This window comes from Sphaerodactylus townsendi, linkage group LG11 (assembly GCF_021028975.2).
Source record: "Sphaerodactylus townsendi isolate TG3544 linkage group LG11, MPM_Stown_v2.3, whole genome shotgun sequence".
Lineage (NCBI taxonomy): Eukaryota > Metazoa > Chordata > Lepidosauria > Squamata > Sphaerodactylidae > Sphaerodactylus > Sphaerodactylus townsendi.
In genome coordinates this window covers 2285251-2299798 of record NC_059435.1, presented here as the reverse complement: position 1 = coordinate 2299798, position 14548 = coordinate 2285251, and the positions used below count along the sequence as shown (strand labels likewise).

General features: G+C 46.1%; 1 protein-coding gene across 1 annotated transcript in view; it reads left to right on the top strand.

Annotated features, from left to right (window-relative positions):
• SLC20A2 (solute carrier family 20 member 2) overlaps positions 1-14548 on the top strand; it is a 152382-nt gene that overhangs the window by 102817 nt on the left and 35017 nt on the right. The window contains 2 exon segments of the mRNA XM_048510649.1: positions 13104-13192; positions 13194-13254. Coding sequence (XP_048366606.1) covers positions 13104-13192; positions 13194-13254 — 150 coding nt within the window.

Below are 14548 nucleotides of genomic sequence, written 5' to 3'. Positions count from 1 at the left end.
ACCGTGCCCAACACCAGCCGCTCCGTATGCCAGAGAAGGCCGTGGACAACGAGAAGAGATGAGAGGAGCCCTCCGAATCCGCTCACACCCGCTGTCGCTGCTTGGGCCTGTGCCTGCACTGTGGAGAAGGCGGCCACCTCGTCACGTCTTGCCCGCAATTGTGCACCCCAGCAGCTGTAGGACCCAGGGTCCTGGCGGCCAGGAACCCCATGAAAGGTTCCCAAAGGTCCCGCCCCGCCACAGCTGGAGCCACCCTTAACCTGGCTGCCCAAGCTGGGGACGAGTGACTCTGAGGTGTCGGGCAACCGGGACTACAGTGCACCAGCAGGAAATGATGACAACCTGGCTTAAGGAGTGTCGGTGGCCAGGTCATCCCTGGAGGCGCCAAGGAGTGGGTGAGTGCTTTCTCCACCGAGCCCATAGTCATAGCAGTCACTCTCCCTCCCGGGGTCTCAGACCCAGACCTGTGCCGAGGCCCTCATTGACTCGGGTTGCTTGAAGGTGCCTGATCCACCCTGATTTGTTGGCGGCATTAGGACTTGGATTTGTTAAACTGAAATGGCTGCTCTGGTTCAAGCAGATGGACAGTACAGTACTGGGGGGGCGCCTTTCCACCCACAAGTTGGAGCTGGTGGTCGTATCATTTGCAGGGCACAGTGAGCAACAGCAGTTTGTAGTGGCCAAGTGGGGCAGCTACCCCCTAGTGCTAGGCATACCCTGGTTAGCTCACCACGACCCAGACATCAGGTGGTCGTTCGCCTCCCCGCCCCTCCTGGTGGGGCCCTGCCAGAGCCCGCAGCTCCTCCCCCTGCCTACTCCAGTGATGGCAGTTGACTTTTGGCGGGTTCTTTGATGGTGCCACAGTCTCCTCCGCCCTCCCGGGGCCCCACAGTGATCTCACTAAGGCCTTTGACGAGGCAGAGTCTGACCGCCTGCCACCCACCGCCAGTACCAACTGCTCAATCGAACTTGGTCAGGGGCCCAACTTTAAGGGAAACTGTATCAGATGAGGCCCCCGCAAGCTGGTGCTTTCACGGAGTTAAGTCGAGCAGACACAAGGCTTCATTAGAACGTCCAAGTCTCACATGGGGGCCCCCGTCCTTTTCTGCAAGAAGGACAGCTCCCTCCGCCTCTGCATGGACTACAGAGACCTGAATGCAGTGTCCCTAAACAATAAATACTCCCTTCCCTTTATCAAAGACTTGTTGGGACACCTCTCCAATGGCAAGGTGTTCACCGAACTGGATTTGCAGGAGGCGTATTTTTGGGTCCACATTGCTGAGGGACAGGAACACCTCACTGCTTTCAATACCCCTCTAGGCCAGTTCGAGTACCTCATGATGCCATTTGGCCTCAGCGGGGGCCCCAATTTGTCTCCAGTTTCTGACGGGAGTTTATGAAGCTACTGGGGGTTGAACTGGGGTTGTCTTCCGCCTACCATGTGGCCACAGACGGGCAAACGGAGAGGGTGAATGGGATTCTGGAACAGTACCTGCAGTGCTATGTTAACCAGCACAACGATAATTGGGCTGACCTACTCCTCTTTGCCAAATTCGCATACACAATGCTGTTCATACTAGTACCGGGCAGAGTCCCTTCAGAGTGGTGTATGGCCAGGATAATAACCCGTTTTCCCTAGAGGGCGCTATTCCGGATGGGCCAGCTGACTTTCAGGAGTGGATTGCTTCTCTACGTGCCACCTGGTGGATTGTACAGGACTCATTGGCTTTAGCCAAGGCAGATTACAAACGTTTTGCAGACTGCAAACGCCAACCAATCGTTTATGTGATGGGCAATTGGGCGTATCTTTCCACCAAAAACTTACGGGGGCTCCCAGGGACCAGGAAACTGGGTGCCAAGTTTATCGGGCCCTTTCGCGTTTCCCGTGTGGTCAGTCCATTAGCTGTAGAATTTGACCTTCCAAAGAACTTTAAGTTTGTTCACCCTGTCTTTCATGTTAGCCTGTTAAAGAAAGCTGCCCCTCCGGACGCTTGGCACCCCAACCTCCCCCCAGCTGAGCTGTACAAGGTGAATGGTGATTTGCATCGGGAAATTAGCGGCATCGTTGATTCCCGGTTGCACAGGGGTTGGTTGCAATATTTGGTCCAGTGGAAGGACCTCCCCTCTGGGTTCAACGAGTGGGTGGCCAGCCATCATGTGTCAGCTCCGTGCCTTGTCCGGGTGTTTCACCGTGCCCATCCGGACAGGCCAGGTGGAGGGGGGCCTTAGAGGGAGTGGGATGTCAGGACTGCAACTCCCAACATGCACTGGTTCCCACCTTTTCCCAAAAAGTGCGGGTGTAAGGAATTCCAAAGAGCAGAAATAAAAAGGCTTTTGATTATAAGTCCGTTTATTCAGACATCCTGGAAAGCACACACACACGACATGGCAGGAATGAGCATCGGCTCAAACAGCAGGTTATAATGCTGACTAACCCATCCCCTTGCCCCGTTCTCATGAGAGCGGAATTCTACTATGCAACAGCCGAGATAAGCATTCTCACAAGGTTGGTGCGGAGTCCTGGCGGGGCCCGGACCCAAAAGAATCTCTCCGTCACAAGGTCAGGCGGTTAGGCTGTAAGGGAAACACGAACGACTGAGACCCTTACATTCTGCCTCCCCTAAAAGAAATCTACCCTTTTTAACCCTCCCCCGGTTTGGCCCGAAAAGCTAGGTGAAAAGCATCAATTAAAGAGGCGGCACCCATATTCTCATTATACACCCATTGATTATGGCCAGAAGAATAGCCAACCCATGACAATTCAGATATTGTAGAAGCGTTGCTGCGAAAGCGAGGAGTCCAGGATAGCGTCGCCTATCTCATAATGCTTTATGTCCATCAATTATAACTAGTAGGCCGGTGTCTCCTCGAGGTCGTGCCGTACGGCATCGCTGGAAGCGGGGAGCCTCCTTGATAATGCACTAGAATGGAAGGCGGGATGAATGTTACTTGAGTGAATTAGGCGAGATCTAAGCTGAAAGCAGTGGCGAAATGCATCGTTGATCACTTTTGTATTATCTGAAAGGGACCCACAAATTTCTTGCCAAGTTTTGAGTATTTATGCACGTCTGGAAGGTTTTGAGTGGACAAATAAAACCCAAGCTCCAAACACGTAAGGGGGGAATTCTGAGCTGTGTGTTTATCTGCCTGAAACTTTTAGGCCTGTAGAGCCTCTGTTTTAGGACAGGTAGACTGAACTACGGATTTCCAGCCTTCAGCTAGTGACAAAATCAATTGATTGAATTCTGGTGGCTGCAATACCTCAAAGCCAGCAGCTGGGCAACTAGCCGGAAGGATCGACCAGAGACTTCCGCCGAGATAGGGGTTTTCTGGCGTGCTGCTTTATGAGATTGCATTATTGTAAGCTAATACTCTCTGCGAAGGGAAGCAATTCACACCAGTTACGTCCTGATGGTAGTTTGTATAACAAGCGTAAATATTGCTCTTAGTGTTCTGTTCGTCCTGTTCACTTTGCCCGTCACTTTTGAACGCGGCATTGGTAGGGGAATTTGGCTGACTTGCTGTGGTGTGGTTCCCAAACTTAACTCCAGGAAAGCCTTCCAAAATCGAGAAATGAATTGAGGGCCCGCGATCCGATACCACCTTCTCCAGGAGAGGAATGTAGGCGGTAGATGTGTTGAAAATGAACAACGGGGCTGGTTTGGGAGCTGAAGGTATGGTGGTGCAAAAGGAATGAAATCGCTCTTCGTTTGGAGAAAGAGAGATCCACCACCACCCACAAAACAGTGTTCCATTGACTGTTAGAGCCAGAAGTCAGTGATAAAATCCATTAGAAATAACTCTGCCAGAGATTAGGGAGGCAAGACGCGGGGATAGGTTTTCAGTAACCCATGAGGCTTTTCCCGCTATTGACTTGTACCTCGCACATTACATGGAACGCACCCTTTAATGTAAGCACTCAACGTCGCGCTTATGCATAGAAGCCACTTCAAAACTGGCGGGCTAAGCGATGAAAGGGTTTTCACAAACCCGAAGTGCTCCAGCCACAGGACCGAAAGCATCGCTAATGGCATGCTTGAAGAACCTGCTTTTAGGAGGGTATAGGAATCGATACCAACACTCTTTCACCGAACACCATCCTCCAAGCGTAGCTGTGCATGCTTTTTTTCCTCTGTTGTTGGCAGCTCGGCGTAATCCCGCCTCCTTGAGTTCTTGAAGGGAAGGGACGGCGATGGCTGGGATAGGTGTGGGGGGGGGGGGGGTAATAGAAAGAGATTGTGAGCGGGTGACAGCCAATCCTATAGCTGGAGGAGGAGAGGGAGAGAAGGCGATTAAGTGGAATATCCCCGTAGGGATAGATGCGTCTACCCCTCCCGGGGAGAAGCGGAGGATAGCGCATCAGCCAGCTTATTGCTTTTACGGGGAAAAAAATGGACCCCGTAAAAGGAAAAGCGAGGAAGAAAAATCAGCCAGCGGCGTAATTGTTTAAGCGGACATTTTGAGGGGTGTGGAAAAGCGCCCAGCCAAATTTTGCGATACTGATCGGCCAGACTTTGAAAGGGGTGCTTGGCTCCTTCTAACCAATGGCGCCAAGAAGTGCTCCAACTTGCCATAAGTTTGATAGCAGCGGTTTTCCTTATCTCCGAGCAGTCCAGTTTAGTTCGAACCAAGAAAATTTTTGGATAAATAAGCACATGGTACCAATTTATTGTCTTTATTTTTTTTCTGCAAGAGGGCAGCCAGCCTTTGTCCGAAACATCCACGTGAATCTGGCTTTGATGAAGGCTCAGGGTCGGGATGTGTCAGGGTTGGCTCAGTTGTGAAAGCTGTTTTCAGCTGCTGGAGCGGCTAATTCGGCATTCACCTGCGACCAGGGGAGAGGCCCTGGGCTTGGCGGCAGAAGCGATCCTTTCCTCCTTTAGTGCGTAAAGATCAGTGAGCTGACAAGGCAAGTTTGGCAAAATGGGGAATGAAGTCTGATAGAAGTTAGCAAAGGCTAAGAAAGATTGCAATTCCCTTCTATTGGTGGGGGCAGGCCAGTCAACCACTGCGGCCACTTTAGCGGGTCCATTCCTAGACCGTCCATTGAGGATATTCGATAGCCCAAGGTAGTCTATGGAGGTTTGGTGAAAGCAGCATGCCTTTGACAATCTTGGCAAAGTTAGGGGAGTTATCAAGTAAGCGTTGTAAAACTTCCCGGACTAAAAGCCTCATGCTGCTTCCAGGGTCTGTGAGTAAAATCAAAACATCATCTAAATATGCGGCTACTTACCCTTGTACAATACGTCATGTAATGCGCCGTTTGTGCGAGGGCCATAGCAAGCCCCTGGGGCCCCAGCTAATCCGAAGGGCATTATTAAATATTCATATTGCCCGAATTTTGTATTAAATGCTGTTAAATGTTCGTTCGTTCGCTCCCGGGTTTGGTACTGCCGAGGTGGTGTGGAACCCTCTTCCGATCCCGATCCAACCCTAAATCATCGTCCCTGCTTCAAAGCTGTAACTTTGGGGCCGAAAGCTCGGTGCTTTATGCCACTGCTGATCTCTAGGAATGTCCTCCGAAGTATTTGTCCAGGAACCTTTCAATGGATTCTTGGGTGTCAGCATTTTCGAATGGTAAGATAATCCAAACTCCTCAGGGACTGGCTGCATCTGGGGTTTAAATCCCCACCACCGCTGTTGCGGTGGAAATGAACGGTCAACTTAGGCTCGATCCATAGATAAGCCCCAAAAGTCTTCATGCCATCTCCACCACGATCTGAACCGTAGCCGATGGTCCCAAGGGAAAGAGAGGCAGACTGAACCTGGACCGAGAATGTAGGAGAGAGTCACCAGCGAAACGGATCATCTCCCCAGATCCTCCCGGAAGTCTGGAGGAAGACTCGAATTTAAACCCTCTGTGGGGCTATCGTGCCTTCCACATTGATCAGTCAAGAGTACTCGAAATGTCTGCATGTTGTGAACACCAGAGATCCACACACACAGTCAAAGAGAAAAAATGAGTTAGATTCCTGCCATAATGTAAGGAATTCCCAAAGAGCAGAAATAAAAGGAAACTTTGATTATAGAATCCGTTTATTCAGACATCCTGGAAAAGCACACACACCACGACATGGCGGGAATAGGCATCGGCTCGCCAAACAACAGGTTATAATGTTGACCTAACCCATCCCCTTGCTCCTGGGTTCTCATGAGAACGGAATTCTACTATGCAACAGCAGAGATAAGGCATTCTCACAAGGTTGGTGCAGGAATCCTGGCCGGACCAGCCCGGCCAAAAGTCTCCGTCACAAAGGTCAGGTTAGGCTGTAAGGGGAAACAAGCAGCGACTGCAGAGATCACTTACAGCGGAAAACAAACTAAGAGAAGCTACATTCCACCAGAGCTTCCAGAACCCAATGGGGAGACCACAGGAGCTTCGGAGGAGGGGAAGAGTTGATTGGATGCTGCCCGTCTTTGTGAAATAAGTTTAAATCACTGGAACTGAGGACAAGAATCCTCAGTTCCAGCACCCTCAGTTAGAGCAGGCGCTTACATAAATCCAATAAAAGTTCCTTTTCTAGAAGTTAGCTTTTGTCTGAGTGTGTTCAGCCTTACAATCCTGGTGTGTTTCTGCACTCCTACATTTTCTGCTGAGTGACCTTGAGTCTACAGTCACAGTTCTCTCTGAACTCTCTCCCAGCCCCACCTACCTCTACTAAGGTGTCTGTTGTGGGGGAGAGGAAGGGAAAGGAGCTTGTAAGACACCGTGGCATCTCTCTTTGCAGAAGGGAAAGGTGAGATATAAATCCAAACTCCTCCTCCTCTCCCTCCTCCCTCCTCCCTCCTCCTCCTCCTCCCTCCCTCCCTCCTCCCTCCCTGCCCTCCTCCAATCCAATGCAGTAAGTTCAGTTTCAAGCTCTCAGCAAAGGAGGCAAAGTGGAATACAGCTCAGGCACCCTCCATGTACCTGTTGTGCTGAAATGTCCATTAAAAAAGCACCAGTCTAAACACTCTTAATATGCAGCTATGACTTTTCCCATGTGGGTTTATTTTCCCCGTTTCAGGCGCTTTTGGGAGCGTTGTTCTCCCCTGCTTCTCCACAGCATCATGGTCCCATTCTTGCATCTTCCCGGCCGATTCCCTGGGTGTTCACCTCAGTTTTTCCAAACCTACTTTGCTGTAAAGAGTTTTGGGACAGATCACCACAAAAGCCTCGACAGTGGTAATGTGTAGGTGGAAATGTTTGGATTTGCCCAGCCCGCCATATATGTCATTTTGCCCAGACAAAGTCTCCACACAGCAGCCAATTTTGTCTAGCCACCACTTTGTGTTGCTGTTGTTTTTTAGAATTGAATATTGATATTGGAAAATCTATTCATGGAGGGTTTCTAAAGTTCTAAATTTTCTAAATTTCTAAATTCCCAGCTGTAAACTTTTAAAAGTACTGTTCATTGCTTTCCCCTTATATCTCCACAACAAAGGGGCTGGAGACTTATTATTTGAAAAAAGAAAAGCTGAGAATTTCCAAAGTGAACCTTGATACACACATATTGTTACAACAATGTTCAGTGCATGGGGTTTTAAAGCTGGAAAGCCATGTGTTGGCCTGGGGGAGCAAGGGACGGGGAAACTGGGTCAAGGAAGACTAGGGGAACCTGCCAAGCCAAGCAGAAGTCCCACTGCTGTACTGTATTATAGCAGCCACAGAAGCAAATAGGAGAAATCACTGAAGACTGCCTGGAATAAGCTTTCTGTTTACCTGGCATTTTCATGAGACATTAATCTTTTGGTAGCGCTTCAATGCACGTTGCAGCACCAGTCAAAACATTGCTACGAACTGCTGCAAGGCCAATGTCTCTTTCAATTTTACTCCTTCCCTTCTATTTGCACCTAAATGCAAATTCAATTCCCATTCGCTTATTTTTGCAGTGATAGTTCTGAAACAAGGAGCCTCTCAACTGTTTGGTAGGAGAGCTCCAAGCATTGTAGGTGTGCCAATCCTGGGTTGGGGAAATTCCTGGGGATTTTGGATGGGGCCCCTTGATTTGGGGACAGAAGGGACCTAATCAGAGTTATAATGCCAGAGTCCAAAGCAGTGCGCTTTCCCTCAAGGCAGCGCTGGTCTCTGTAGCGGAAATCAGTGATAATTCCAGGGAGATCCCTTCGGTAACTCTCCAAATTAATAGCTTTTACTTTTCTCACGGAAGGTGGCTGTTTGGTTTGTAATTTCAATTGTGAACATTTCTTAACCCGCGTAACTATATTTTCTTGTTAAGGGTAATTGTTTTGGATGCAAAGTGAAAAGCAGCAATCCCGAAGTCCCTTTACTCAGGCACCAAAAAAAGGTGATGATCTTTGGTTCCAGAGTTGCTTTTAACCAGCGTGGAGCAGGAAGCTTCATTCTCGGCTTTTAGTGCGGACGAACTGCAAGTGAGTGAGAATCCAGAATCTTTTTCTGAGCAGGGCTTCCAGATACACTTTATAGCTCTGGATCTTGCACTCCGGTGCCGTTAGGTTTCTGTGGGGACAGCATATGTTAAGTGTTCGTCAGAATTGTGAAGCCAGTTTCCAGTCTTACTGGCGGCGGATGATTGAAAGGGAATGACCAAGGAGCATTTTCAAAAGCACTCCCAGATAGGGATCAGCCCTAGAGTAAGAGTGTTTGTGAGAAACCCACAGCTGTGTGGTGATGCTGAACAGGCAATGCAAGATTCTGGCCTTGGCTGATGCCTCCTTGGCTTATCTGAAGCCCAGAGCTTCCATTTGGAAAGATGGTTCTAAACTTGGCTCCACCCCTTGAATTCCCCTAGAAGCTCACCGTTAGGTCTTCACAACCTATTAAGCCAATAAGCGGACTCCCTGAAGTGGTATTGATCCAGTAAAGCGTTTATTGAATAGGCATCAAAGCACCAACACTTGGCAAAGACAGTTCTGACAAAAGCTGGCATTTACAGTCCCCTTTCATCCCAGAGAGAGAGAGACCCCCCCACATACACACACACACTTTCCCCACAATATTGTGAAAAAACAGCCTTTGGAGATGAGAACACCGAAGGTTGACGGCAGATGACATTATAAGAGAAAGCCACCTGGCTTTCTGCCCTGCAAAGATGCCGGATGTAACACACAGTTCCCATGGGACCTTGGGATTACCAGGGGAAGCCTAGTTGTCTACAAAAGTGTGTGAAACCATAAAGTAAAGATCAAGAAAAGAATGCACAGAGATGGCAGTGGATACATATATCAGACTGGTTACATATTATCTTTCCAGCAGCAAGCAATTTGTTATTTTAAGCAGTTGCATGGTTCCGGGGGAATGTATCTCAATCACCTTAGATAGCATCCTGACAGCCTACCCCCAGCCGTCACTGCTTCCTCCCCAGTTTCTGCCATCTTTTGTATTCTGGGCATAGATGCCTCCTAAGCCAGCAGAGAGGGGGCAAACACGTCAAGTAATACTGTACAACTTCCAGCTCCAAGGGCCTGTTCCAGCCCCTCCCATCTGGAGATTGGGCTTGCCTGTTCTTGCTCTTGGCTGAAGGAAGGAGAAAGAGACACTTTTCGAACAAAGTTTGATGCTCCCTCCACGGGCTTTGTGAGGTCACTTGAGCTTCATCTAGCATTATCCCAAGTACCCTCCCATGTTCAGTACAATAGGCTTTAAAATAATGCATATTAACAAGCAAGAAGATTTTGATATTGGTGCAGTTCCCTGTATGAACTCATATTGGAGGCCATCTCATTGTATTTGGAACTTTAAAGCGCTGCTTTGATCTTGAGTACATGACCGTTGATGTTTCTAATGGCTGATTCACAGAAAAATATATATAATGCATGTAGCTTTAGCTGTACAATAAAAAGGGTATAATAAATATACATATTTAATTGGGTGAGGGAGGTGTTTCCCATTTGAATTTCTAGCCTCAACACTTTTTTTTTTTTTGATGAATTTCTGGATGTTTTGTATTTGGAAGTAGCTGCCTACTAACCTCTTCAGAGAGGCTAATTAAGTCCAGTTGTTGCTTTTAAATTTTAAGCTGTTGTATAATCTTAACTTATCTTTTTGGGTTTTTCTATCCAATTTATTTTCTTTGCAGGCTGTATCTGTTTTGAGTTAATGTCTCATTTTTAAGCTTGTTTTGGTTTTTTCCCTACAGCTCTGCTCCATAAAAAATCCTTGCATAAAATGCTTTAAAAGCATCCTAAATTGTAAATACCTCAGTCCAGATCTTCATGAATATTGTATGCAAAAAAAAAATTCTGAATTCTTTTTTTTACAGTCTTCTTGCAATAGAAGTATCCACATATTAATGTGTTTTGAAGATCTAAATCCTAGAATTCATTATTCTCTTTCCTTCCCCTCTAAATTCTGTTCTTACTGGTTTTGTGATCAGAATAAGAATCTGAAAAAAAAATTCTGCCTTAATCACATTGGTTGAATATCTCATGGGAGTCCCATATCATATCAATCCTTGACCAGGACCTATGCCTCATAGAACAAAAGCTTTAGAATTCCTTTTCCTCGAGCCATGAACATGTCTCCAAACATCTGTCAGACCTAGATTTTCAACTAAGTCAGAAAAAAAAGTTTTGGGAAGCTTCGATTTTCACTGTTCTCCTCTACTTCTTTACTTCTATTTTTTATTTGAATTTAAGTTCCTTTTGTAACCCCATTTTAAGTCACCAAGCAGGAAATAAAAAATTCAACATGGAATCCATTTTCAAGAAATTTTTATTTAATAGCTGATTTTTTTTAAAAGTCAAGTTTTGCCATTGTTTGGTGCATAAAAGCGCTTAATCATCTTCTTCATGGATTGTAACCTAATTTGAACACGCCAACAAAAAAATATGAAATCCACCTGCATCTGTATACTTCAAAGACTGGTTCCTAAGTTTCCCTTAACATAGCAGATTACAGCAACACATTTTTTTTTCTTAAGTTTTCTGATACAGAAATACCCTTAAATTTCTTATTTTTCTTACCAAAAATTGGGAAATCATTTTGTATTATATATGAGTTTCTTGGAGGAAACAAATTTGAATGTCCTTGCAATCATGTGACCAAAAACCTTTTGTTCCTTTTCATGGGTTAGTTCATTTCCATTCACATTCCAAGTTAATTCCGTTTCACATTTTTTCAAGCTCAAAGATTTATACATGCTTAAAAACTAAAAGGTAAAAGCCTGAAAAGAAAGAAAAAATACCAAGAGAAATAAATAAAAATAAAATAAAAGAGTGATATATAAGAGTGATATATAAAAGAGTGATATATAAAGAGTGATTGATATATAAACAAATAAAACAAGTGCGCCATTAAATTTATTTCAGCTCTCTCTCCCTATATTTTTTTTAAAGAAATTCATTTCTGCGTGCTAGCTAAGGTACATGACTTCTACTCCTTCTGGTCCCTTTATATAGAAAAGACATCCTCTCAGGTACTGAAAGAGTCTTTCCCTTCTGTTTAATCTCCAAGATCAATAAGTCTTGTCCTTTCTTTCCTCCTCCTGAAGCATTCATGCTTTTGTTTATAGTCTTAAGCTCCTCCTAAAATTGTGTCTATTCCCTCCCTCCAATGAGGCAATTGTATTCATTTTTCTGCTTAATTTCATTTCAATTCTCCATCTATTTTCTCTCCACTTCCAGCATTTTAGCCCAGCATAGTTGTAGATATTATATCCACCTGGAACAATAATTCTTGCATTACATGTCCATATCAAAAGTTAGAATTAGTTCCCAAGGAGGATGTTGAACTCCTTTTATCTTTCTGCTTTGGGCGAAGCTGTTTCAGTTTAAATGTAGGAAGATTTGTTCTGCAAGTCCAACAAAAGCAGCTTTAACTTTAGAAATAAGAAACAAAAGCACAACAAATTAGGATGCACAAGGATGTGGGAAACCAGCATCAGGATTGTCTATTTAAGCTCTATATAGGCAGCAGTTAGACTTCTCTCTCCACGACTCTGCAGTCCGCTTCATGAGGGTCTTCATACCCAGCACCTTAGCCGAGGAGGGCAAAAGTCCAGCAGATCCGAGCAACACCGCCAGGCACCAAAGCATGACTCCTGCACTCACTCCCCAACACCCTGTCTCCCACTCAACAACTGTAGTTTGTGCTGGAAGTCTCCCTCTGTGACCCCTTTTTTGGTGGCCAGGAGGTGCTGAGAAACAGGTTTGTGGCCACAGAAAACCTGTTCAAACTGCTGCCAGAACCTCGACACTCCTCATCTCTGGGCTCCTGTCCTGGTGAAAGTTCCCCTGGGAGTCCTCTTTGGAGGAGTTCTAAGGCCCTCCTCTGGCAAAGAGACTTTGGGTCATTCAGCTGTATCTGGAGCTTCTTTCCTTTTATAGGTCTCCTACAAGGTTGCTAATAAATTAGGTTTAAGAGACAAATCTAAGATTACCACCAACAGCTGTACACTGTTACATAGCATGGTAGCCCAAGATTTTATGGCTGGAGCTTCCACGAAGGAGCAGAAAGTATCAGGAAAAATCATGGGAATCCTTTGGGGCTGGGGGGCTTCCAAAATCAGTTGTAGGTGGTGCTGGAGGGAAGTTAGAGCTTGGCCAGATCTTAATCTTCTAACTGAGAATTTGTGAAACTTGTCTCGTAATCAGAATGTTGCTTTTGACATTTTTCACCTTCCGTGGCCTAAAAGGCTATTTAATCTTCCCTTCCATATGGTTTAATTCAGCTTTGCTAAAAATTAAGTCGTTGCTTTCAAAAAATTGTGGTCCACTATTTTTTGTGGAGTTAAAAGGTTGGAAAAAATAACCAGAAGGGAAGTGTGTGGTTTTCTTACATGAAACATAGCAGAGCAACATTCTTCTGCTTTAGTGTTTATATCAACGATGCACAGAATCAGGGCAAGCACACCAATGAAAGTAAAACGTGCATTATGCAATTTGCACAAAGTCTACACTTGTTTAGAAACATTGTTTACTTCCAAAAAATAAAAGAAAGGCTGTGTTGGAGGGAAGCTGAGTACTTCAGCCGGGTATCCAAGTTCTAGGAATCTGTAGTGTTTATGGACAAAAAAGCACTTTGTGCAAAGAGCTGAACTCTGGGGCGGGAGTGGGTGCTGGAACAAGAGGGCTGAGGTGGAACTTAAATGTTTGCATCCAGATGTGCTGTTCATGCTCACCCCTCCCCTTCGCCGTTTCAGGCTCTGCTGTTTGGCAGCTGATCGCATCTTTCTTGAAACTGCCAGTTAATATCTGGAGCATATTTGCATTGTGAGGAGCCACCATTGGAGTTCCTCATTGAAGTGGCCATTGGCTTTTAAGGAATCCAGTGGATGCAGCTTGTCAAGATTGGTAATTAGCATTTCCGCTTTTATTTTGTTGCCATCTCTACGGTTTTTTCCCCCAGTCTTCAAGACTGGAGGGCTAGCAGTTATAGTAGGACATGAGAAATCAAAAGGAACAATATTGAAATATAAATCCAAAGCTAAAGTCTATAAAAGGTCTGATGGGAGCAGCTGAATTTATTTGTTCTGCATGTATACAAAACATTTTATATGCCAATGTCTCCTTCAGAGATCTCACTCCAAAGTAAGGTCTCAAGATAAAAATTCATAACATTGACAACCATTAAAAGAGTAGCCAATAAAAAAAAGCCAAATAATAAAAAATGCATCAGAAACCCAGCACATAAAACATTTGGCTGCCCTAACAGTGCAATCGCTTCCTGAGGGAGGGGGGCAAACCCTTCTCAGGAGGTGGTGAAATCCTTGACACACCTCTTACATCAAAGTCACAGGGGGGGCATCTCCATGCTGGTGCTGGGGAGCTATGTGCAGGAGCCCAATGCACCAGCACACCAAAGGGGCAGAGGTAGCTTTAGTCGGCTTCCTGGAGCCCTTTTTTAGATCTGGAGCCCCCACCCCACCCCCCTTTGCTGATGCCGACTAACACCAGCAGGAATTGGTGGTGCCGCCCGATTGAGCTTCATATGCCATTTGCACGAGGAAAGAGGGCAGCGTTGCTTTTTTGCTTGCTAGCCACATCTCCAGCAAGCCCCTAGGAGGTGGTGTGAAAACATCTGCAACTACCCCCACCAGACTGAACTGTAAGTCATCCTGTAGACCTCAGCCCTAGGAAACAGATTGTCAAAGAAGGATAGAAAAGATCAACCTTCCCTTGTTCAGTTATTCAGGTACCAGGAAATATTCTGACCTGGGGCTTCAGAGAGCTGTGTAGTAGCCAGGTTGAGAAGGGGATGGCCACCTCACTGAGAAAGCCTTGCTGTTGGTTGCCAACTGCCTCACCTCTGAAGACCGTAGGCTGGGGAGGAAAGATTTTTAGCAGGTTGGGCTTCGGACAGCATGGCAAAGGCCATCAGTCAGGCTGTTTGGTAACAGCTCCAGGCCAAGGTCGGAACTCCGTGAGGAAATGGTTCTTGGTATGCGTCACCACTCGAGAGACTGCCCTGGACTGTGTAACCATGCAGTTGGAATTCTCACTACAGCACTTGATCAGATACCAGAAGCTAAGTGAGCATTTCTTCTAGATGGTTCCCCAGCGAAATAGGTAGAGTCCAGGGTCCTTCCCAAAAGCAATATGTCTTCCCCTTAACTCTGCAGCCAATAGAAGGTGACAGAATTAGTTC